Below are 24751 nucleotides of genomic sequence, written 5' to 3'. Positions count from 1 at the left end.
TGCATGTTTAAAGGCAGGTGCCGTTCCTGAAAGTGGCACAGGGAAAGCCGGTTTCTTCCAGCTAGCCATCTCGGCTAGCACTTTGCCGAGGATACTTAAAAATTTACTATCCTACCCTGTACATTCTGTTAAAAGTTTATCCTTTTACTTAGCTGAAGCTTCTGGCATTGGAAGGGAGATGGTGTACCTGCTGCTAGTATGTGCTGCTGCTTGCTTTTTTATCTCTATGGTTACTCAGACTTGCAAGATACTCCCCAAAGGCTTGCCTTCCTGGGAAAGTAGGGCCAGATTTATTTTTCAAGCAGGGTATTTAGACCCACTAAATCCTGTGTAGGTATGTCCACTGCAAATCTAAATGGCCTTAATTTGATTAAGGTAATTGCCAAAGTGCTTGGGAATGTTTTTACGTGGAAATAGTTAATGTGGTTTAGCATATCTGTTTTAAATTTGTATTGTTTGTTAGGGATTTCTCTTCTGCTGAGCATCCCCGTGTAGATAACCCTCTCATGTTGCATACCTGCAGTAGCATATGTGAGAAAGTTCATGTAAAATGTCACTACACTCTAGAATTTGAGTGCTTGGAGTGGGCAGATAGCACTGGTATTTGGTGCAAGCTCTTATCTTTACCCTGCTGCAATGGCTAAATCAGTGTTGTTAGCTCCTACTTGGTGGTTCTTCAACGCTTAGCTGCAAGTAATATTTCTTCCCTTAAACAGAGGGGTTTATTGTCTAATGATTTCATTATCTCTATGTAACCGAAGCTATTAAGAATACAATAGTGTGTTTTCCTCAACTCTTCCCTTTTACAGATGAACCCTATGAATGTGTGTGTGAAGGCATGTCCTGTGGGAATGGAGATCGATGCCAAGGGCAGCAATGTTTTGCTTCCCTGAGCATTAATGATGGTGCTAAGGTTTACCAGAAAGGCTGCTTCCAAGTCTATGAACAAGGGAAAATGACGTGCAAAACACCACCATCTCCTGACCAAGCTGTGGAGTGCTGCCAAGGATACCTGTGCAACATGAATATCACTGCACAGTTGCCTTCTTCTAAAGGTGAGAGGCTTATTAATAGTGAATTTTGAGAAAGAAGTTTTGCCTTTGTGTGATGTGAGCAAGATAGTTTCAGCACTAGCCAAAGGCAGGCTTTAATCAATGCAGTAAGGCCCTTTCAACTTTGTTCCCCACCCTGGGGTCCACTGGCACATGTCTGATGTCCACATGTTGCATGATCTGTATGGCTGGATGAATGACAGCGGTTAGAGTGTGCAGTCAGGGTTGAGTTACTGCCTGTGAGTGTTCTGAAGCATCTGGGTTGTTCTGACTGCTCTGCAGTCAGGAAGTCGTGGTAGTAGTCTCTGTAAGTGCACACTTGTAGCCCTGGCTGCTTCATGGCCTCTCTTTCAGACTAGATGGCTACCAAGTTAAATGTTGGTGTCAGTGCTACTGCTTTTAAAGACTTTCTCTGGAAATATGTATTTTTTTTTTTTTTCCTCACTTACCCTCACCTACTGCCCTTTTCCCCTTCTCTCTCTTTCCAAGGGCAAACTTTTCAAGGTGAAGCTGCAGGTTACAGCATGGAAACACTAATCATCGTTATACTGGCTCCTGTGGTAGTGTTGATAGTTTTTTCGGCAGTAGCTGTGCTGGTCTTCCGGAGAATACAGAAAAACCATATGGAGAGGCTCAATTCTAGGGATGCAGAATATGGCACAATTGAGGGACTCATTGCATCAAACGTTGGAGACAGCACATTAGCAGTAAGTAACCTGTGTGCATGGTGAAAATTCATGTGAGCTTTCTTCACTTCTCAACTCCCCTCTAGTACCCTCCAGATACACCCATGTCAATAACAGGACCTTTTGCTGCCAGGGATGTCACTTAGGACCAGGACTTCTGTGGTGACATTCCTGTGCTCGTGAAGGCATAGTTTAAATGAAATTTATTCAAAGATAGCTTTTGCAAGTAGAGCTCCTTTGACTTGCAGAATTGCTATAAACTGTAGTCAAACTGTTTGTAGAAGCAATGTCTAAATGGCTAAAGAAAAATGGTCCAAACCCCAAATATTTTTATGTTACTAAATAAATCATCTGGGTATTTTCTTTCTGTGTTTTGGACTGTGTTTTTCTCCGTAGGAGGAAGAAACTGAAACAGATATTTCTTTAAGTGTAGAATTGCCTTCAGTATCTTCCTTAGAAGAAAGTGTTGGTTACCATCAACTAGGGAAGCAATTTTGACTATGTCCAAAAAGTATTCCAGAAAATGGTTGCACCTCATTGCCTGAAAGTTGACAACTACTTTGCAGGCCCAACTATGGGAATTTATTAAAAGAAAGACCCATGGGACTGCTCAAGAAAATGAAGTATTTTAGGCAGCTTGGAAACTTTCTTGCATCTTTTTGTTTTGAGGCAGTGATGCTTCTGTAAAATACTGCTGTGAATAAGTGCTGCAGGGGTCACATGGAAAAGCCTTTCATTCACAAGACAGTATGTCCTGACAAGTAAGTTTTCAGGGTTTGAGATGGCTGGTAAGGGATACTGCTGAGGCAGGGAAGATTCCTTTTTTAAGGAGGAATAAGTTAAAACTGAGTAATCAGACGTACGGTGATCTGGATTCCCCAATACGCATTTTTGAAACAGCCTGTGTAGGGAACAAGTAAACCAGTTCTTCAGTCAGGAAGAAGAGCTTGGTTATCTTAAGGAGGTATGGGGTATGATGAAGATGCACAGTGTGGCAAGGGATAGGAGAGGATGGATAGGAATCAGCTTGTTTGCCTTCTTCAATATGGTAACGGGAAGGCATCAAAATTAGTGTGCAAGAGCAGGGATAAATATAAGGAAGGTGGTGCTTAACACAGAGGTAATTCAGCCAGTGGGATTCCTTGCCTGATGATTTTTCTAGGTGCTATAGATTTGTATATATTCGAAGAGCAACAGGATGAAAAGACTATGCTAAACACATTAAAAAAAGTCCAGCTAAGGAAGTTCCTGAGCTCAGTGTGCTTGGAGACTGGTAGAGCTTTAGATGAAAGTATCTTGTATGTGAAAGTATTTCTATATTTGCTTCTAATTCACTCCACCTTTAGTATCCCAATAGTGTAATACCCTAATGCCCTTATATAGTTCCATTTATCTAATATTCCTATGTCTAGTACTCCAATTTGCTCCACTGGTAATACGCTAATGAAAGGCATGGGATTTGGGTATAGTCAGAGACAAGATACTGATCTAGAGGGACTTCAGGGTGGCAATTCTGGTAAGAGTTTTGGCTTCTAAATGGTTGCTTCCTTAGTAAGATAGAGCAAGGGAAATTGCCTTCCTCTGAGCTTAATGTGTCCAGCTGCTTCATGGGACTGCAGGATCAGCTGTGGTACAAACTGCAGCAGCTGTCTATTGCTGCCCTGCTAGATTGCTTCAGCTTGGGCATCTATAAACTATACTTGTTAATCTTTTTTTCAATGCCTTTGGGTTTCTTCAGTTAACCCAGAAGGCCTGGTTCTGTGTTACTGTTCAAAACCAGCCAGTTTTGATGTGTTCACCATGAATTAGGCATGTGTGCAATTGTTTATCTGTCTTTAAGCACTGGCTTCCAGCTCTTATCTCTTATCAGTGCAAGACCATTTCCATTCCATTTGTGAACATTTTGCACATCCAGTCATTTAATGTCACTTGTAAACAGTGATAAAACCTGAGAAGAATAAATCAAAATTTCTTTTAAAAAGAAAGTGGAGAAGTTGCTAACTGTAAAGGCTTGGTCTGCTGGTTTGTGTAAGATGCTCTTAGCTTTATGATCAGTATGCCTCTGGTGTAGCTCTTGAGTGCTGGTGATGTGAGAGAGAGAAAAAAAAAAGATAGTTTCTTGTTTCTAAAAGTTAATCTAAACAGTAAGTAGTCTTTAAATTCCCGATTTTTCTTTTCCATTGTGTGGTTTAAATTGCTGGGTTTGTTACACGTTAGATAGGTTTACATTTAGGATTAGTCTCCATGGTGTAGCAAATGCTTAGATCACCAGGCTTCCTAATGGGGAATGGAAAGGGCTGTGGCCTCTTTAAATCTTGTTTTTACAGTCATTGCAGATAAGTTTATGGTGGAGTGGTTTGTTGCTTTTTTTTTTGCCTCTCATACAAGCAGGAAGGAAAATTAGCTTTCAGTTTGTATTAAAAAGCAAAGTAGCAGTCTCCTGGCCTTCTTAGATTATCGTTTTCTTGAGCACTCATTAAAAAATTGTTAGAAGAAAGATTTCATCTGGTTAAAGCCCAGTTGTACAGTTTGCTGGAAATACTAGGAAGTTGATTATGCTTATGCATTTTTTTATCCCGTTTTCCTTTGTAAAACAGAAAAACCCTCCAGTAAGATGGTAGTTAATGCTTTGAAAGTGGTGTGTAAGTCCCAGCTATGAAAGCAGCTGGGTATTAGTACTTTAAAAGGCTAAGAGGATCTTAACATTCAATTAGAATCTCAGTTTGGGGTTTTTTTTTTGTTTGTTTGTTTTTTGTTTTTTTTTTTAATAAGCTTACAGTTTGAAATCTGGTTTCCTTGCACTAAACATACCATAAACAGATAAAAACTTTCAAGGAAGACTTGTTACCGCAAATCTTGTGGAGTATCAATGACATTTAATGTAGGTGATACAGGTGTATCTCCTATCGCCTTGTCAGTTTTCAAACCATTTTCAGTTATAAATAACTGTACCAAACTTGAATAGCTTAGGCCAAAACTGCCCATGACTTACCTACCACGCTTTTTTGTTTTCTTTTCCTGAGGGACTGTGCATCTAGCACAATTCAGCCACCAGAGGGGAGGAGGCTTATGACAAATTATTTGGGTGTTGTCTTTTAAAGAAGTTCTGATTTGTAGCAGAGACTTGAGATTTATCAGAGAACCCCCTGGGTGCCAGACATGCTTGTGGCCGTTTCTCTCGGGGATCTCAGTCTTCAGGCACTTCAGAGGCTTGTGGTTTAAAATGTCTGTTGATAGGCACGTGAGTCCGTTAATCTGGAGACGTTTTCTCTCAGTTCCTAATGGCACATCAAGGTCACTAGGGCTGGAGGCTTGGTTTGCTGCTGTGCCATTCCACTGAACCCCCATGAAGCATACTCCAGCAAGTGGGGCAGGACAGCACCCCAACACCAATCTCTTCTGGAAGGGCTGAAACAGTGGGTGAGCTAGTACAGAAACTCAGGCCACCCCACTGCCTCAGCACCCGTTTCCACACCCCCCTTTTGAATCTGAGCTTGGTTTTACACAACTATACAGCCCTGCAAAGGGGAGCTTTGGCTGTAGCAGAGCAGGAGGAAAGCTGCTGCAGCAGTCCTTGCTGCCTTGCTACTGTGTGCCCCACTCTGCTTTTGACAGTGGAAACCACTGGCAAACTGCTGGTTTACTGCCCAAACCTCAGACTTCTTTAAAAGACAATGCTCAGTTTATTGTAAGTTTCCTTCCCTAACTTCACTGTTACGGAGGCAATCTGCCAGGTTAAGAGTTGCAGACACAGGGTCCTCTGCAGTATGGCAAAAAGCGGTAGCTACAGAAGCTACACCCCCAGAGAGGGGAAGAGAGCTGCATGCTTTGATTACAGTCATTTCACATGCATTTCACAGAAAATTGAGATGATAGAAAACTGTTACTCCCCAACTACAAGTTCTCCTTCAGCCTTGGCATGGGGAGGAATTGTGCCCTGACTCCATGGAGAGCTCCATGCAGCATCCATGGGGGAACAGACTCACATGCCTATCAACAGACATTTTAAACCACAAGCCTCTGAAGTGCCTGAAGACTGAGATCCCTGAGAGAAATGGCCACAAGCATGTCTGGCACCCAGGGGGTTCTCTGATAAATCTCAAGTCTCTGCTACAAATCAGAACTTCTTTAAAAGACAACACCCAAATAATTTGTCATAAGCCTCCTCCCCTCTTGTGGCTGAATTGTGCTAGATGCACAGTCCCTGAGGAAAAGAAAACAGAAAAGCGTGGTAGGTAAGTCATGGGAAGTTTTGGCCCAAGCTATTCAAGTTTGGTACAGTTATTTATAACTGAAAATGGTTTGAAAATGGACAGTGATGGGAGCTGCGGGCTGTCACCTCTTGGCTTGGCTTATACAGACCCGAAAGACACCCATATATAGGTTTTTTTCAGCAAAACTGACTCTCCTCCCTGTATTGCTTCAGAGAAAATGGCCAGCTGAGCGCAGATTGTGTGCAGGCCACATAATCTGGATTAAAAAGGTGCTGAAAAAGCAAGTTGTATTGCAGGAATATGTTGGCTTTGTCTTACTGTTTGAGTTAAAAACTTGCAGCAGTGGCTGTTTCAAGAGTCTGTTTATAGTAATTAAAGTTCAGTTCTGAATATCTCTTTCTAATACATGTTTATTCATAAGGATTTGTAAAATAGATCTTTAGAGTGTTCTATACCACAGTTTGGTGGGGCTGGAACATGACCTTAGCTCTAATTAGTGAAAACACATTTATGTTGCTGTGTCCTCCTAGTCTTCTTTTGTAGGAGGAAACTGCAGGTGGCTGGAAGAATGGAAAAAGTCTGAGGGAATGTTCAAATGCAGCTGTGGTTTTTCTTCCTGCTAACTGTATAGGGATGAAGGTTTTGGACATACAAGTCAGAGAAAACAAGTTTGTTTATTTTTGAGGTGGCTCAGATTTTTCCTATAGTTTTCTGTCTTGCAATAAAATGTTGCTACTAAGCTATTTGAAATAGGTGACGTACAGGCCTGGGAGAGCATAAGCAAAGTGCGAGAGCAAAATGCTGGAACAGGGAGGAATTTCACCACAGAGGATAGCTGATTGGTTGTGAGTGAGCTTCCAGGTTCACAGACAGTAATTTTATTGTAATTTATTTAACAGAATTATTTAGCAAATGAAATGATACTGCAATGCCAAATATAAGATAGAGACAGAATATGAAATCTGAGAATGCTTGATTTGTTTTCTGGTCCTTGATTTGTTGTGCTGTTTATAAAACTTCCAAGAGGAAGTGATGATGCTGAAGTTACCATTCCCTTACCAGCCTCATCTAGGCATGGGATGTTCTCTGAAGTGGTTAAGATCTTGTGAAGAGCATTTTCTGTCCATCTGTATGATGATGAAAACAGGATGTCTTGACTCTTGATTGACCAAATGGCATGCCAGAGCCATTGAGATACCAATGGGCTTCAACTTAACCTGTCCTGTGGTGTACTTTTGTGTATTTAAATGGGGTGTGTGTGGGGGGAGCTACAGTTTCTCATAGGTTGTAATCTTCTGCTTTTCCTTTTGAACAGGATTTGTTGGATCATTCCTGCACATCTGGAAGTGGTTCTGGACTTCCTTTCTTGGTGCAAAGAACAGTGGCTCGCCAGATCACACTCGTAGAGTGTGTAGGTAAGTACAGTTCTTGTTTGCATTTATTGCCCGGTCTTGGCAACAATGCAAAGAGAAGATTTTATCTCCTTCCTGATCAACTGTTTTTCCTCAGTTGCTTATATAATATACAGAACTTCAGGCTTCAGCTGACGGAACATATTTGGTTTTAGAAAGTGAAGTGAAAAAATTCATCTCAGATCTATGCAAAAGAAAGGTTCAAATGTCATCTGTGCTTTACAATTGAAAAATTTAAATTTTGTTTAGTAAAGCAATTTTAAGAAATACAAACTAGGCTTGTTTGGGTACTTTGTAAACTAAATGAAAAAGCAGGCTCAATTTGAAGTTTGAAACTATCAAACTGTGAAACAAACGTGTTCATTAACTAGTGTTCAGTTAGATTTAGAGTTAGAAAAGGATCACCTTGATTAGAGATCTGGAGTTGAAGCATCAAGCTGACGTGGAATTTTAAAACAAAAAAACCCACATCAACACCACCAACCACCCCACCACCTAACCTCCCCCCAAAAACCAAACACCCAAAACCCAACCAAACAAAAATCCCACAACTGATTTTGTGCAATTGGAATGGAAACATACAGTTCCCTTGGTCTGTAGTGTTACTTTGGGGCACCTTGCAGGCAAGGATATACTGTTGCTTCTCTTTTGCTCCTTAAAGAGAAAATATTTCTGGTAATTCTGCCCTAAAACTCTTCTCAGTCTTTCTTTTTTTTTCAGGACTTTTAGTGTTAATTTTAAGGATTGTCGTGGTTTAAACCCAGTCAGGTAATTCGTTCGCTCACTTCCCCCCCCCTTTTCTTGCCCTCCCCCTGCTCCCGGAGGGACGGAGAGGAGAATCAAAAGAATGCAACTCCCACGGGTTGAGATAAGAACAGTTTAGTAACTAAGGTATAACACAAATCACTACTGCTACCACCAATGATAATAATGATAAAGGAAATAACAAGGGAACAGAATACAACACCTCACCACCCGCTGACCGATAACTCGCCCCCCAAGCCCGACCAAGCTCCGACCGATACCTCCTCCAACCCTGCCGTCTCCCCGCCCTTCCGGCTAACTCCCAGTTACATCCTGGGCATGACGTGCTGTGGTATGGAATAGCTCTTTGGTCAGTTTGGGTCAGGTGTCCTGTCTCTGCTTCCTCCCAGCTTCCCCTCCTCCCTGGCAGAGCATGAGGCTCACAAAGTCCTTGGCCAAACCAAAACATCTCTATCAGCTCTGTTCCCGAGCCGAAAGTCAAAACACTGCACTGCACCAGCTACCAAGGAGGAGAAACATGACTGCTACTGCTGAACCCAGGACAAGGATTCATTAGATTTTTCTTCAGCATATATATATTATTAATTCAATAATGTTAAATTTGAGTATAGTCATTTTAGGAAGCATTTGGGTCAAAGTTATACTGGGGCAGTGACATTGAGATGAGGTGCTGTACTGGAACTTAAGAGGTGAGGAAAGTTTGATAATGATTGATCCTAGTAAGAAAACCAGCCTGTTTATAAATATATTTTATGCTGCTGCTTCAGTGATTTGAACTTTGAACGAGTTAACACCTTCCTGTAAGTTACTAGAAGTTTTAATTCATCAGGGTGTTAAATCCAGCCTGGCTAAAACAGATGAATGTGAGTCTGTAGGACTGGGCCTGCACTTAACCAGTTTCTTTGCTTTTGGCTTATAGTAAGTTTTGAGTAGGTAAAAATGTTCACGCTTGCGTTAAATCCAAATGTACATCCTCTGCAGTTTCTTTTCATCAAAAACTGTGGAACGTGGTATGCATGATGATTTCACCTGCAATAGAGACATCTTTCTGTGCATGTATATGCGTGTGAATCAGTGTGAATCCCTGGAATTGTGCCTGCTCCCAAGTTAACCCAGGCTAGCACTATTCCCAGAGACCATGTGTTTGAGCCTGTGTAGCAGACTAGATGAAAGCACTTACACAGGAAGTATCTTCTGGGTGGTGGCATTGAGACATCAGTGTTGGGCATCTTTCCCCACTTGATTGTACCTGCAGCTTATTCATACTACATGCCTCTGAAGAACACCGAATGGCAGAGTAGTGAAAGGGCAGAACTCTTACTGTTCTTATTGTTGTCCAGTCTAGCACAACTTGTTGCACAAAGCCTGAGGCTGGTGTGCTCTGGCTGTGATGAAAATGTCAATGACCAGAACTTTTCCGGTGTGCCTTGTCCAGGACATTACTTTGCTGTTGGGTACTTGCTAATTTCATACATTTCTTCTAAGCTGTTTGGGTAAAAAGCCTGGCATGCAAGCCAGTGTGTCCCGACCTCCACAAAACAGAGGTGGGTGGGGGTTTTTTGTGTGTGTCACTTGTGGTTTCTTGTTTGGGTTTTGTTTATGGGTGTTTTGGTTTTGTGTGTGGTTTTGTTTTGGGGTTTTGGTTTTTTTTATCCCTTTATCATTTTTGGGTTTTGGCTTTTTTTTGTTTTGTGGAGGTTTTTTGGGTGGTGGTTGGGGTTTTTAGTTTGATTTGTTTGTTTGTATTTTGTCTTTTAAAATCTTTATTCACATCGGCCTTGTATGCTGCCTAAGTTTCTTAAGCTGCAGAGGCAGTTCCATTGCAGGTAGCTGAATGATTACACCTGTCCAGTACAAACCCTGTGGGTACTGTTCCAGCATGAAAGGAGCAGAGGTCCATACTCAGAGCTTGCAATTGAAACAAACAGGAAAAATTAAGGGACAGTGGAGCACAGCCTGGCTGTAGAGTGGTATGCAGGGGTGATCCAGCTACATCAGTGTGATATTTGGGCCATAACTGTTATTTCCATTCTATTAGCTAACCCTGTCCTAACATTTTGAAGATTGTTAGTTGACAACTTTTACTGTGATTTTCCCCACCAGGTAAGGGCCGTTATGGAGAAGTTTGGAGGGGTCAGTGGCAAGGAGAAAATGTTGCTGTGAAGATCTTCTCTTCTAGGGATGAAAAATCCTGGTTCAGGGAAACTGAATTGTACAACACTGTATTGCTGCGGCATGAAAATATTTTAGGTAAGTAGAACAACCATATTCATGTGTCATGGTGTAAAGGTGAGTTAACTGAGCAGTTTGCTTGCAGAGTGCTGCTCTTTTGCCAGGTATCATGTAAAGGATGGAGGTGCTGCAGACCTGTATGCTAGGAATTCACCCTTGCAGCTGCTCTGCAGGACAGCCAAATGACAAAAGTGTTTTGCACAGTGTCTTAGGTGTAGAAGATGTAGTGATCTGTGAGTTCTTCTAACTTCACCTTACCTGGAAGAAATGAAGGGAGAAAAAGTGGAGAGGACTTTACAGTGAGATTTAAATGTTAGAATACTTTTCCTTGTGCCTGAATAAATTGCAGTATGAATCTGTTACTTTCCTCTGTTTAATTGTTCTGCTCAGGGTCCCTTGGTGTTCAGATTTCAACTGGAATTGACCCTTTATGATGTATCTCATTTCCCTGGAATACAGAAGTTCAATGATTTTGAATCTTCTGCATCCCTTGTACCTTGTGTGCTCTGTTCTAAAAGCTTTGGCTTTTTTGTATTGTGAGCCGTGGCTGAAGTCTAAGCAGACCTTCTGATTCCTAGCAGGCATGACCTTTCACTGGTGTGCCACCATTACAAATAAAAGCAGCAGCATGTTTTCTGAGTGCTGACATTACCTCACCCACAATCTGTCTGTCTTCAATCAGTTTTACTTGGGCTACTTATTCTTATTTCCTGTCAGAGAATATTCCTTGGCTCTATAGCTCACCCTGCCTAGACATTTGTCTAATGTTTCCTGAAGCAGTTCCTTTGTTACTACAGAAATAATTTGGTGGCCTCTTGAAATGTGAATTATTGAACTTTACTTCCAGAGAGAGAAAGTAACATGGCTGAAATTACATTACACGTTTCCCATGTTCCTCTGTCTGTGTTTAGTCTTTCTTGATAACTGTCAGATTTGTCAGCTGTTTTATAGAATTTTGTAGATGCAGTATTAAACAATATCACAGATTACAGAAGTGTCACATTGTTGAAGTAATCTGACATCAGGAGAGAAAGTAGTGGGCGTTCTTTCTGACAAATGTCATATGTGGGCTTTTAATAAACATGATTTGTTCCTCTAACTTGGGAACAAAACTTTTGTTGCTTCCCAGCTAAAGCTGTGGAGGTCAATTCAGCCTCAGCCTGTTGAGGCTGAATTTACTGTGCAACGGAAACGGAGCTACTCCTGAATTTTGGGTTCGGTTTTAAGACAGCACTTTCTTGAAAGCCGCTTTTGAGGTTCATGAGTTACATAGAGAAATTTTTATGTTTCTTTGTAGAAAATCATTGTGAATTACAGCTGCTGTGCTTAAAGTGCTCTGCCTTATTTTACCATGGAAGTCAGTTGCACATCAGTTGAACTGTCTAGTATTTGAAGTGAATAATTGCTCTTCTTTGTTTTTTTTTTTGCTATGCTGATCTTCTGGGGCTGTCCTTTGCCGTTTGCCACTTTTTATATCCTGTGGCTCCCACGTGAGCTGGTGAAAGGCTAAGGTGATTGGACGTTCGGAGCCCACAGCAGTTTAGAGCAGTCCTATGAGTCTGATTTATTAGGCTGCAGCAATGTCTCTGCAGCCTTTTAAGCAATTGGAGATTGTTGGAGAGCAAGTTGTTGCTCTGGTGGGATATGCTTTCTTCAACCTGTATTTGATCAGAAGGGTGTGACGTTCCATGCGGGGACAGCAAGCTTGTGACATGTTGAGGTCAGTTGTTGAAAGTGCTGAGTAGGCTTACCTTGGCTGTGAATGTGAAGCTGGCACAGCATATGGTGTCTGTTTATTGGGATATGATGTGCATTTAACCTTTTTCTCAGCAGCCTGCACTTGTCCTTAAAAATGGAAATAATTTCTTACATTTCTTATGACTTGCCTGTTTGAGGTATTGCTCTTTCCTGTTGAGTGGACAGCAGCAGATGTGCTACAGCCTGGTGCTCTTTTTGTTTAACTGGAAACTTCCCTACCCCCAAGTCTTTAAAAAGAACATTCTTGTGAACAGACTTGAGTTAGAGTTCCAGAATACATCGGCTCTTTTTTCATCATGGTAATACCTGCAGTCCGTTTTCAGTGCAGTTGTGGAAAAGTTTTAAATAAACAGTTTTAAATTGCAAGAGGGGCCTAGTAACCTTGATTCTTTTCTTGAAGGAGTCTTGAAGGAGCTCTGACGTTTTATTTTGTTGTTTTTCCTTTTTTCTTCCTCTCTGTAGGTTTCATTGCATCCGATATGACTTCCAGAAACTCTAGTACCCAGTTGTGGCTAATTACCCACTACCATGAAATGGGGTCTCTGTATGACTACCTGCAGCTCACTACCCTGGACACTGTCAGCTGCCTGCGTATAGTACTGTCCATAGCTAGTGGTCTTGCACATTTGCACATAGAGATATTTGGAACCCAGGGGAAGCCTGCCATTTCTCACCGGGACTTGAAGAGCAAAAATATCCTTGTTAAGAAAAATGGACAGTGCTGCATAGCAGATTTAGGTGAGTTCATTTAGATGCTAATATACTCAGTGCATTCCTTCAGGAATCAGATACATTGGATAACTCCAACTGCCAAAGTCTTAAAGTAAACCTTAATGTAACCTTTCCATGATGTGGGGTTACTCTGACGGTTTATGACAGCCACTAGATGGCACTTACAGCTTGGAAATCCTGCTCCATAGCTGAGGAGCCCCAGCATAACTTCCGCTTTTGGGAGCAGAGCTGGTATTTTCTTGGGTTTTTGATCGTAAATTCCATTCACAGATCCCAGAGTGTAGCAATTACTAGGCTGCAGCTCATTTCTGAATTAATAAAGGTCCTTCCACCTGCAGTCTCAGAACAGTGCGCTCACTGTCCCAAGCTCTCTAGGTCCATACAGCTTGTTTGAGTCTTTCACCAGATAATTCAGCAAGCCCAAAATAGGGTTCTTCATGACCAAGTCTTAGGCTTTAAGGTGGTAGAATGCTGAGAACCAGTCTGCAGTTGCAGAGAGAAAGTGAAAAATAGTATTGGAGAGTCATTGGCTAGGCAAAAAGTATATTGGGGGATGGAAGTTTTTTTCCAGTAATTCTGCTGCACAGTTCTTATCACTTTTGCCTGACGGACATGAGAGAGACACAGGGAATGCATGAAAGCCACACACCTGGGCTAATCTAAATTTGCAGGGGAAATGGTAAAAAATGAAAATATAAAACTTCAGAGATTGGCTTTTAAGTAAATATATAGCTCACACTGAGGAGAGGCAGCATACACTGGTACTGATTAACATCACGCTATAAAGTGAAATCTGCATTATTTATCTAGAGGCTTCAGATAGTTGAGAGATTTTCTGGGAGCAGCAATAAATATTTCTTAGGTTTTTGTGGTGGTGCAATAGCTTTTTATAATTTGAAATCCTTAGGCATGTATCTGACATGTTTGTTCCTTATCTGTAAAGGAGAGTTACCAAAGATTTTGTTGCCTTCTGGCATATATTTATGCTGTCTTTTCTTTGCTGTATAGCTTTGTGGGTTTTTTTGTGTTGTTTTTTTTGTTTGTTTGTTTGTTTTTTAACTTGCCTCCTCTGTTTCAACACATGCAAGGTACAAGAAAAATGGCACTTAGAAACTGATTAAGTATAAGCAGAAGGAAAGATTCACTAACTGCCCAGACATGAGCTGGGCTTGGGTTCTGTGGGTCATACCAGGTTCTGGACTTGCAGTGTACCTGTTAAAAATAGATGTCAGTTCTCGAAGCAGAGAGGAAAAAAAATTGCTTTGATGTGATCTTATCTGGTTTGCTGGCAGCCTGGGTGTTTGTTGCCATTCAGTCCTAGTCCTAATGGCTGGCAGTAAGTGCGAGAGCTTTATGAATTGGGCGCTCATCATTCACCAGGCATCGTGGAAACCGGTATCTTGACCGGCAACCCGAGTATCTGGAGTCGCAGTTACAAAATTGGCTGTTTCAGATATGTTCTAGCTAAGCAGAAACTGTGTGATAAAGTCCAAGGATGGATGTTAATCTTGCCTCGGTCTGTCAGCACTGTGGAGAAGTTCTGCTCTCCTAAAGCAATTTGCATGCATGGTGATAGGTCTTAGTTGGGCAACTTTATAGAACAGCAGAATAACATTTGTACAAAAAGAAAAACCCTAGCCTTCCTCTTAACTCCTTCCATCCCCTTGCCCCTCCATGTAGGGCAGTGAATGCCTGGTATTGGTGAAGAAGGTATAAAGAATGATAACAAAATGTTGGTTTTATTATTTTAGCTAAATTTTGGTTGTTTTTTTTTTTAGCAGATACTCCAGTATACTAAAGAGGATTTTTTTTGTCTTGAAAACCAGTGTGTTTCATCGATTTGTATGCCTGTCAAGCCTTTTTCTTTTTTTGTTCTTTTTTTGTTCTTTTTTTTTTTTTGAAGAAGTAGAATCTTGAAAGAGTTTCTCTGACAAGCACTTATGCAGACTTAAGTTAAATATGCATTGAGATTTCCTGAGGTGAAAAGCAATTGAAGCAGTGCAATATCTGTTTCCTGACTTTTGTAAACAGCCCTGATGCCCGATGATGAGACCCTGATTACAACATGGTTGTCCCCTGACCTTATTGCAACATTTTTTCAATTTGTAGTGTACAGGATGCTGACTTGCATCCCTCAGCTGTAGACCTTTGACCTGCCAATCTATTGAATCTAGTTTGCCCAATTTGGATGGACTATTATGGTTTTTATCAAAGTGTTCTCCAAAGTCTTGATGTCTTAAGAGTTTGCCAGGAAATTTGTTTTTAACCTTTGTTTCCAGTGTGCCAGGTTTTTTTGCTTGGCTGTTTTGTTTTGTTTTGTTTTGTTTTTTTTTTTCCCCCAGAAGAATGTTACAATGAATACATACTGTATAATTTAATATAAACAAACATGTATGTACAAATGTGCGTAAATGTCCTGTATGAGTGTATATATGACAAAACATTTTTATCTGGAGAGCAAACTTTGCAAGTTATCTTCTCAGTAGTCATGGGGTTAGTAGATGGTATCATTCTAGAAGTGCTGTAAGCATTTTCTTGGTACCTTGAAATTACTTGAAGTGCAATTGTAGCAAAGCTTTCCAAATTTTTGTTACGTTGAAGTACAGACTGTTCTTCAGGAAGAGAAAATATTATTAATGACCTGGTGATAGGTTAAATTTTTGTGGGACAGTGCTAATAAGGTTTTTAAGTCTCATCTAAAATAAACTCATGTTAAATGTAAATGGTCTATGTTCTTCTTACAAGATTTCCTGAGGAAATTAGGAGCATTTGTGTTGTCCGTTCTATTGCTTAGTTATGTCATGCACCTGCTGCTGTTCAATTTGCAGTGCTCTCTGTTTACCATGGCAAAATGAGTACTCTGTGTGTTTCCAAATTTACTGTAATTTAGTCCCTCACATAATGTTCTTTGCTTAAATGTTTAGTAATTAGTAGAAACCAGGTAGAGTGGTTTTGACTGACTCATTTTTAGATCAGCTTGAGGATGTTTATTTTTCAAGCTACTGCAAATACGGTGTTTTTTTCTTTTCCAGCTTTATTTTTTTTGTAACTTGTGTATATCCATCATGCGGTGTTTTTCTTCTTTTCCCCACAGTTCGGATATATCCACCTACCCCAAAGTTCTATAAATAAATTTGAATGCTGTGTCAAATTGTTTTCTCCTAAGTAACAGATGCTTGGCCTTCTGTGTATACGTGCCTAGAGCACTGGTGACATCCAGTGGCTGCAGAACACTTAATGACAACATTTTGCAACAGTGCAATAAAGTGCTTAATGGTAATCCCTGAGGAGATAATTGGTCTAAGTCTGCCGACACAGTGGCTGTTTTAGATAGCTAGTTTGGATCTGACCCAGTTGGTCCTTGGTCAGTTGGTTTCTCAGTTCTTTCTTTTTAAGAAACTGTCTGATGGGTGTCACAGTTCACATGTAATTTTAAATGTATTCTGCTATAGTTTTAAAGTGAGTTTAACAGTGGGTTTTTATTTTCCTTTCCTTCAGGCCTTGCAGTTATGCACTCCCAAAGCACGAATCAGTTGGATGTGGGGAACAATCCCCGTGTGGGTACCAAACGCTACATGGCTCCAGAAGTCTTGGATGAAACTATCCAGGCAGACTGCTTTGACTCATATAAAAGGGTTGATATCTGGGCTTTTGGGCTAGTTCTTTGGGAAGTAGCTAGACGCATGGTTAGCAATGGTAAGTATTTGGGACTCCTTTACTTGTTTTTAGAAGGAGTTAAGTAAATGGTAATTCACAACAAAGCATCAGCTACCAAAATGCATGGGATGCACAGTAAAATACTGGACCTCTGAAGTATGGTAATTCCTGATGCCTTGCTGCCTCTGTTGAAGTTGTTGGTATGAGAGAAGAAAGACCTGTCTTCTGTGATGTTCTAAATCATGATGAGAAATAATTTATACCAAATAGTTACATTGAAAATTTTAGATCATAAAATCTCTATAAGCTTGTTCCATGTGTTGGGACCAGCAGGGCTTACCAGAGATAGGTGCTTGCGCATAGGCACTGTGTAGAGTGTTGTCCATTTGAACATTGCAGCTGGCCTATGTGATGACAAAACTTCACATGTAAGCTTTTGATAAGTTTGTTTTCATTGCCAATCTTGAATTTTGAGTAGTTCATCTGTAATCTGTCAAGCCATACTGTTTTGGAGGCTGGTAATCCTTTGTGGAATATTAGATGTCTTGTTCCCGTTGTTTATGAATACGTATTTGTACTTATGTGTGCATGTGTATACTCTGTGCAACATACCTAAAAATACAGTCTTACCTAGTTACTTCTTGAAATGAAAATTCTGTGAAACAGTAGCTGTAATCTAAATATTCCTGGGCTGAAGTTTCTGTATGTATTGCTGCAGTATCTGCAGTTCACAGAAAATTTACCTGAGCTACTTTTAAACGAGCAAGCTTACTTTGCGTGCTGGCCCCTTTGCCAGGATGGTATGAAACTCAGTATGCAGACCTGGCAGAGGTGATAGGTAAATGCTTCAGTAATTTTGTTCAGGCTGAGCTCAGTGCCACAATGGCAGAAGTAATACAGAGATGTCATAACATTTGTTGTGCCACTAGAGTCTTAAATTTAACATGATGGTGATACTAATTCCACAATACTTCTTTCCAGTTGCTCTGTATTTCTGGCTGTTTCCATAGGTAATTACACTTGTGCTGGTTTGAAATGGAGCAAACATTTTCTCTCAAATCTGAGTGTTTAGCTTTGTGGAAATCATTATTACATCAGGTGGTTGCTCAGATAACCCTGTTTGATTTGTAGTAAGACTTTGGCACCAGGACTGAGCATGCTGAGGTCAAGGCAGTAGTGTGCTAGGGCGTGCCTTCGGTGGGCTAGAGGCACTTGGTAGTGTATATGTTGCTATTCCATACTGATGGAACACTCTTCATATCTCATTTACTGGGTCAAGATGCAAAGTCTGTTTCAGAAAGTCAGCCTGATTTAATACTTCAGTTTGTGGAGACTGTGAAGTGTAATCTGGCTAATAAGTCTGATATTAAAAAATAGATAAAAATATTTCTAAAGTTTTAAAAATGTTTATTTTAAAATTTTTAATTTTTAATATTTTAATATTTTCTTTACACTTAATGGTCCTGAAGGTGACTTGGTGATTCTCAGTATTTTTCTATTGTGGCTTAGTATAAAGGGGAAAATGTGATAGGAAATTCCTTCACCACAACCAAGAGTATTTGTCTGTTGTCTTTGTGCTGTAGCAGGAGCCAATCAGCATTTCTCTCTGAACATGGAAATGCAGTTTAAGGCCCCAAATCAGTATTTTACTCTCTTTAATAGACCAGTACTTGTTCCTTGCAGAGTGGATGGTTGCTGCTTTTCAGATGTGCTCCCTTCCTAGCGTGCAGTGCCCTGCATCATCACTATCTGGTGCCAGGCACTTACGGTTCTGTTCCTTGTGAATCTTCACTATTGATCCCAGTATTAGGATATTAATAGTGATGCTAGAAGCTGAAAGATGGTTACTGCTCAAAGCCAGCCCTGGTGTGTGATCATCATTATGTGTGCAAGGATGTGTCTGTTGCTTGGTTGCTTGTGTAGATTTTGCCTTGCTCCAGCAGTTACATCTGTGCATGCATAGGATGACTTGATGCTAAAGGAATGAGAAATAAAGGTGAAGAAAATATGGATGTATGTGCAAGTTCTAGTTTATTTGAGTGGCAAAAAGGCAGCAACCGCAAGAGATGCAATATATTATAAATGACAGAAGTCATCTTAAAGCTGTCCAGAAAGCAGCATGCTAGAAGTTGTGCTGAAGGGACTAGGGCATCCCTTGAAGCAAGTGGCTGGCTTTCCAGGGCGTGAGCAAGAGAAGCGTGTCACAGTTCAGTGCTGGCTTTGTGAGGAGGGGCGGTGTGGGCTAGAGGTCACAGTGGCTTGCTGATGCTGCTGGCAGGCTGCTGGTGGAGCCAGCAGTGGTCCCTTGGGGCCTGTGACGTTTGGCTGTGGTAGAGCAGAGAATGGTAGAACTAGATTGGCCCTATTGGAGTAAAGGTTAGACCCACCTCATTTCTTTCTTTTTATTGTCCGCCTTTATCTGTAACAGCCAGTTATGTACCCTATACTTTGGAAAGACCCCATGAAAACAGTAATTTAGAGCCAGACTTTTCTAGTGATAAAGTTCATCTGTAACATCCTAATGACCCTGGAAGTATTTTCAGAGTTATATGATGTATCTCTGAAGTTCTGCATTTGGCTTGTATAAGGCCACTACTGTATTTGAAATGGAGGCATGGACAGTGTGGGTATGCAGGAGGGGTTTTTTTTGTGCTCTTGAGTTCTCACACAAAATGTTATTCTGTGTTCTGGGAGGAAGCAGGAGGACTGTAAAGCCAAAAGTTCAGCCCCGTAGGTGATGTTTGGTATACAAAACTGATGAAACAGCAGCCATACACACATGTGCTAGTAGGAAAAAGGCTTTTCATCCTGTCAGCTTGATGTAGGCTGGCTGGCAAGTTGTGAGAGTGCACATAACATATTTGGTTTTCAATGCAGAATCCTAGAACATGCATTCAGACACTGGGTGCTACAGGCTCTTAGGCGTTTGGCTTTGTGATGGCATGTGGTGCCAGTTACCCTAGGTATTTTACTATTTGTAACAAGAAAGAAACTATTTGAAGCACCAGCGTGAGGGTCTGTAGATGCTGACATGCTTATTGGACACTTTCAGGAATCATAAAACTATGCAAAGTATGTGGTAAGCCTGTTTAAAAACTACAGTGCAGACCTTAATTTTCTTTTGCATTTGCTAGTAGAAATCACAGTTTTATGGTAGTCAGTAAACCCCTGTGCATTATAAAAGATGTGCTTTTGGGAAGTGAATTTGTTCCTCATGATTTCAGGTCAAGCGTCTGTAAAATGGTTGTAGTTCTTTGTGGGGCTGTAATAGGATACTATTAATAAACATTTTAGGTAGAAAAAGCTGTTCCTATTCCAGTGCTATTTTGTTGTTTAATGGCTGTTTGACGCAGTGGTGTTAACTTTTCAAAGATTTTTCTGCTTTTTAGACACATAGGTCATGTGTGCAGAAATGCTGTTTCACTGACAGTCATTAAATAATGCCTCTTGTTTGTGTCTCACCAGGTATTGTGGAAGACTACAAACCACCATTTTATGACTTGGTTCCAAATGATCCCAGTTTTGAAGACATGAGAAAAGTGGTCTGTGTAGATCAGCAAAGGCCGAACATTCCCAACAGATGGTTCTCAGACCCTGTAAGTGGGTGTGCCTGTGGGTAGTTTGCAAAGATACAATTTGACCTTTCTTCTTTTGAAATAAAGTCATGAAAGTTATTTTCGGTCACTTGAAGTTAAAATGGTCTCAGTGCTGCTTGTTGAGAGCATTACCTGTACAGATTGCAGGAGCATGCTGGCATGGACCTTTATGTTGGAGCAGTAAGAGCAAATTTAGTTGGAGTAGTGAGCAAGCCCCTAACTGTGGAGTCTGAGCTATTCACAGATGACTCTTTTAGAAGCATGATTTAACAATAACTGTTATAAAGCGACTCTTTGTATGTTGTTGTTTTCTTTCAAAGAGTTTCGTTGTTTGTTTGTTGTTTTTTTTAAGGGAAAGGTAACCCGTGTAGAACTTTCTGTGGTTTTTATAAGCATGCAGATTTAGAACAGAATTTTGGTCTCTCTCCTGCCTACAGGATAAGGGTTTGTTGTCCTTTTTGAAAGGCTGCTGCTGAAGTTTTTCCTCAGCACTGGACTCTCCAGGTTGACCAGTTCTTGTTCCTTATTACTGAAGCTGTGGAGGTCAGGTTGAATCTGCATGGTTGGCTAGGGTCAACTAGGAGGAGATGTCCCAGCTATATGGTTTTGGTTGTAGAGCTGGCTGCACCAGCCAGCTGTGAATCACAGCCATTTAAAGTTGTACAAGGCATGATGAAATCTGTACCTTGTCTGGCTTCCTTCATCAATCTTACTGGAGTCAGTTTCATTGAGAAGAGATTCTGTGGAGTGTTTTCTCAATTAGGAAAAAAACAAAACTCCGTTGTTTAAAATTATGCTAGCTTGTTTCTCCAGCCAGGCCATGGTTTAGTTATTCTCTGGGTTTAACCAAGTTATCAAACTTGGGCCTTTTCAACACCTATAAGCTCTCTGTACATCCTGAAAATTGAGTATTAATAAGGCAATAAAACTCAATCTAGTGGTTTCTTGGCTTGTTATTTGTGGACTTAATATGTGTTTTGTTGTGTTTTATTTTTATTCTTCCCAGACATTAACATCTCTTGCCAAGTTGATGAAAGAATGCTGGTATCAAAATCCATCAGCGAGACTAACAGCCCTGCGAATCAAAAAGACTTTGACCAAAATTGATAATTCCTTAGATAAACTGAAAGCTGACTGTTGACCTTCTTCTCGTGGTGCTCTCCTGATAGGAAGGCGTTTGTCTGGTTCAGAAGTAGTCTGGACAGACAGTTTATACGATTGGTCCCCATGTGGCTACTTATAGAGGCAGAAGTTCTTACCAAGCCATCTGTGTGGGAGACATCGGAACCATATGGACTTTGCTCAGTGACTGCAATGGGCATTTCACAAATGGTCAAGCTATAAGGACTCACGCTGGATGTACTGTTGCAAAGGTAGTGGCCTGAAGGAAGACAGAGAAATCCTAAGACAAGATCAGGGCATTAAATAATGGCTTTGAACAGCTCTTTTCTTTTTTTTCTTTTTTTTTCGTTTTTTTCTTTTTTTTTTTTATTTTTTTACTTTTAATTCTCCTAATCACTCCCAGGGCAAACACATGGAAGTGGTAAATTTTAATCAGCAATATTGCCTGTGCTTCTCTTCTTTATTGCACTAGGAATTCTTTGCATTCCTTACTTGCACTGTCACTGTTAATTTTAATGACATGACTTGCCAAAAATATGATTGGCTGTACACTACATTGATCGATGCCTGAATAATAGGAAATGAATTTGGTAAACTGAAAATGTAACTGTCAGATTTTAGCTGCATTTTACATGTGTACTGATGTTTACAATAATGCTGAACATTAGGAATTTCTCGTTTATACAAAACTTGCAAATTATTTATTACTAGTGCACTTGCCAGTTTTTTTAAACTGTAAAATAAGTGCATAAAGTTAAAGCTTATTTTTATGTGGCCTCTTTCATGATTTCTTACACAAATGTTTTTGTAACACAGTATAACCTGAAACATAAATTGTTTTCTGTATTATCATATTACAACTTGATAGTCACATTTTAAGTGCTTCACATTTGTAGGTGTGTGGTCTGTAACATATTTTCAGTTCAAATATGGAACATATATATAGCCATTACCCACATGATGTTGTGTCTAGTATCTTACTGATCTAGAAAAGGAAAGCTATGGAGGAATTAACTAGAATTTTAGGTCATGAATGCTGTGGGGAAAATGCATTTTATTTCTTCTAAGCTATATAATATGCATTTAAACTCTGCCAGAAAAATAACTATTTTGTTTTAACCTACTTTTTCTATTTAGTAGTTATTTGTATAAATTAAATAGAATGTTTTCAAGTCAAACAAAAGTGTTTTAGTTCTCTTACTGCTTGTCAGTAACAAGGGTGTACTAATGCAGCAGTGGGTATTGCCAGTCATGTGCTTGCAGGTGAATAGAGCCTGGTCCAAGTCAATATCAGGTGGAACACCGAGGGACTGAAGCTGTTAACAATTGTTTGTCTAGGTGTGTTTTTCCTGTACTGAACTGGATCCCAAAATAGTACAGCAGGGAGCTGGTGTACTCTCCTTAGACGTGACATCACCCATGTTCATACAAACCTCCCAGAGCATGCCTTGCAGGAGGTGGAATGCCATCTCCTAGCCTTATGGGGAAGAGCTGAGCTTTGTGCAGAGAGAACTGTTTTCTCTGCCCATACCTCTTGGTAACTCTTTATTTGTTACGCCAAGTGGAAGAGTAACTAGGAAGTGACAGTGCCCTTTCATCTTTCATAATGAACTTTTTTCATGGGCTTGATATCTTCCAAGTAATCTAAGGACCTGAATAGTAATCAGATTCAGAGACACTTTCTCTCTGGTTTAAATTTGTCTGAGGTTCCCTTCTGTGCTGTAAGTCCACCAGGCTGTGCTCTCCTGTTTCTCTACAACTCTTCCTTCTCAGCCCAGGCTTCCTTGCCTGACTCCAGCCACATGGCATACCTTTCTTTTTTCTGCATTTCCAGTGTAGAAGTGGCAGCCAGGTTTGCAGGGCATGTACTGCATGAGGCTAAGAGGCAGCATGGTCCAGTCACTCTTCAAAGCAGACTGAATTGATACCAGTTGCTGGGTCTCTTAATTATACTTGAAGAGAATTTGAGCAGATGCAGTGCTGGAAAAAAAATTAAGAAAAGCAGGATCTGATTAGTTGTTAGGTTTTAGTAGGAAGTTAAAGGCTCTGTTGCCTGAATGCATTCTAGTTTGCTTTAAACTGATTTGTGTATGTGATGCACTGAGCTAACTGTTCAGTAGCTGCAGCCCAGGGGGGACAGTGTTTCAGCACCAACATGGGCAAATCAGTCTGTTGAAGTAAAGATGCTGTATTAGTGGAAGTAACTAGAGACAGTTACAGCTGCAAATAAGTATCTGTATTGGTGACAATTTTTTGATACAGAGCATTGCTGAAGTTCTAGGTGCCTGGAGTGCATGCATACGTATTTCTTTCACTGTATTTGCATGATGGAACCGGCATCAGTTTTTAACACAAAAGGGAAGTGAGGCAACCTCCTGCAGGGGTTCCAGGCTGCTGCAGTGCTCAGAAGTGAGGACAGCTGGGTGGGGGTGTCTGGACAGTGGAGGGAGAGACAGGAGGTGGCTCCAGCAACAGATGGGGACAGAGCCAGAGGTGGAAGTTCAGTGTGCAGTGATTTTTTTGAAGTGGCTGGTGAGGTTTTTTTTTTTTCATTTGGAGTTTTCACATCTGCAGCATTTTCCAGCACCAGCTAGTGAAGGAGAGACCCAATTTGTCATACTGATGATTAACAACAATTCTGGTCATGTTGGCTGAATTTGCAGTGCCTTTCTCTAATGCTAAGGTACTGAGTCACAGCGTCTGACTAGATATTAGGGAAGATGGTCATGTTAAATACTTGATCTATCTCCTCTCTCTGTTGTAGCATCTTCTGAAAAGTAGAAGGACATGACTTCAGGTTGGAAACAGCTCTGTATACTCCATAGCAGTTTACTGTGCCCCATCTTTAAATCCCTCCAGCGATGGTGACCACCGCTTCCTCTGGGCAGCCTGCTCCAGTGCTTGCCAACTCTTTCAATGAAGCCATTTTTCCTCAGATCAAATCTAAACCTCCCCTGGTGCAACCTGAAGCTGTTTGCTCTCGTCCTATCACTTGTCACTTGGGAGAAGAGACTGACACCCACCTCTGTATGGCTTCCTTTCAGGTAGTTGTAGAGAGGCTTAACAAGCCCAGTTCCTTCAGCTGCTCCTCATGAGACTTGTGCTCCAGACCCTTCATCACCTTTGTTGCCCTTCACTGGGCATGCAAGGGAAAACCAACTGCAGGATGAAGACACAAACCGTAAGAGTACTCCATAATATCCCATTTATCCCCTGTTAGGTGAAGAAGATTAAAGAAGCAAGTCATTGGCAGGGTAAAAAATCATGTCTATCAATGTGCTAGACAAGGTCACTTTCATTGGTGCAGCTGCTGCTTCCTTTTGTGTATCAAAACATTCAGAGATTATTTTAAAAACAATTCATATTCATGCCCTGCTAATGGAGTATTTTTGGTCCCAGCTTTGACTGAACTAGTTGAACTGTTAACTAAATTATTTTTAATTAGGTGACTGGCAAACTTGAGTCAAGCAAATTGAGTGGAAATAATTAAGTATTTTCTTATCCCTGGAGTTAGGGGTAAGTCAT

General features: G+C 40.7%; 1 protein-coding gene across 2 annotated transcripts in view; it reads left to right on the top strand.

Moving 5' to 3' along the window:
• The window catches only part of ACVR1 (activin A receptor type 1), a 63952-nt gene extending 41956 nt beyond the window's left edge, over positions 1-21996 (top strand). For both annotated transcript variants that reach the window (XM_061446332.1, XM_061446322.1), the window contains exons 3-10: positions 810-1055; positions 1542-1759; positions 7268-7367; positions 10233-10379; positions 12582-12857; positions 16350-16547; positions 19974-20104; positions 21111-21996. In XM_061446332.1, the coding sequence (XP_061302316.1) occupies positions 810-1055; positions 1542-1759; positions 7268-7367; positions 10233-10379; positions 12582-12857; positions 16350-16547; positions 19974-20104; positions 21111-21245 (1451 nt within the window). In that variant the 3' untranslated portion in view covers positions 21246-21996. The remainder of the gene's footprint in view (positions 1-809; positions 1056-1541; positions 1760-7267; positions 7368-10232; positions 10380-12581; positions 12858-16349; positions 16548-19973; positions 20105-21110) is intronic.
• The last annotated feature ends 2755 nt before the right edge of the window (positions 21997-24751 follow it).

This window comes from Pezoporus flaviventris, unplaced genomic scaffold, assembly GCF_033815535.1.
Source record: "Pezoporus flaviventris isolate CSIRO_AGI_PZ_B2104156 unplaced genomic scaffold, CSIRO_AGI_Pfla_v1 ptg000001l, whole genome shotgun sequence".
Taxonomy (NCBI): Eukaryota; Metazoa; Chordata; class Aves; order Psittaciformes; family Psittacidae; genus Pezoporus; species Pezoporus flaviventris.
The sequence above is the reverse complement of the archived record's forward strand: the minus strand, read 5'-3'. Positions and strand labels throughout refer to the sequence as shown.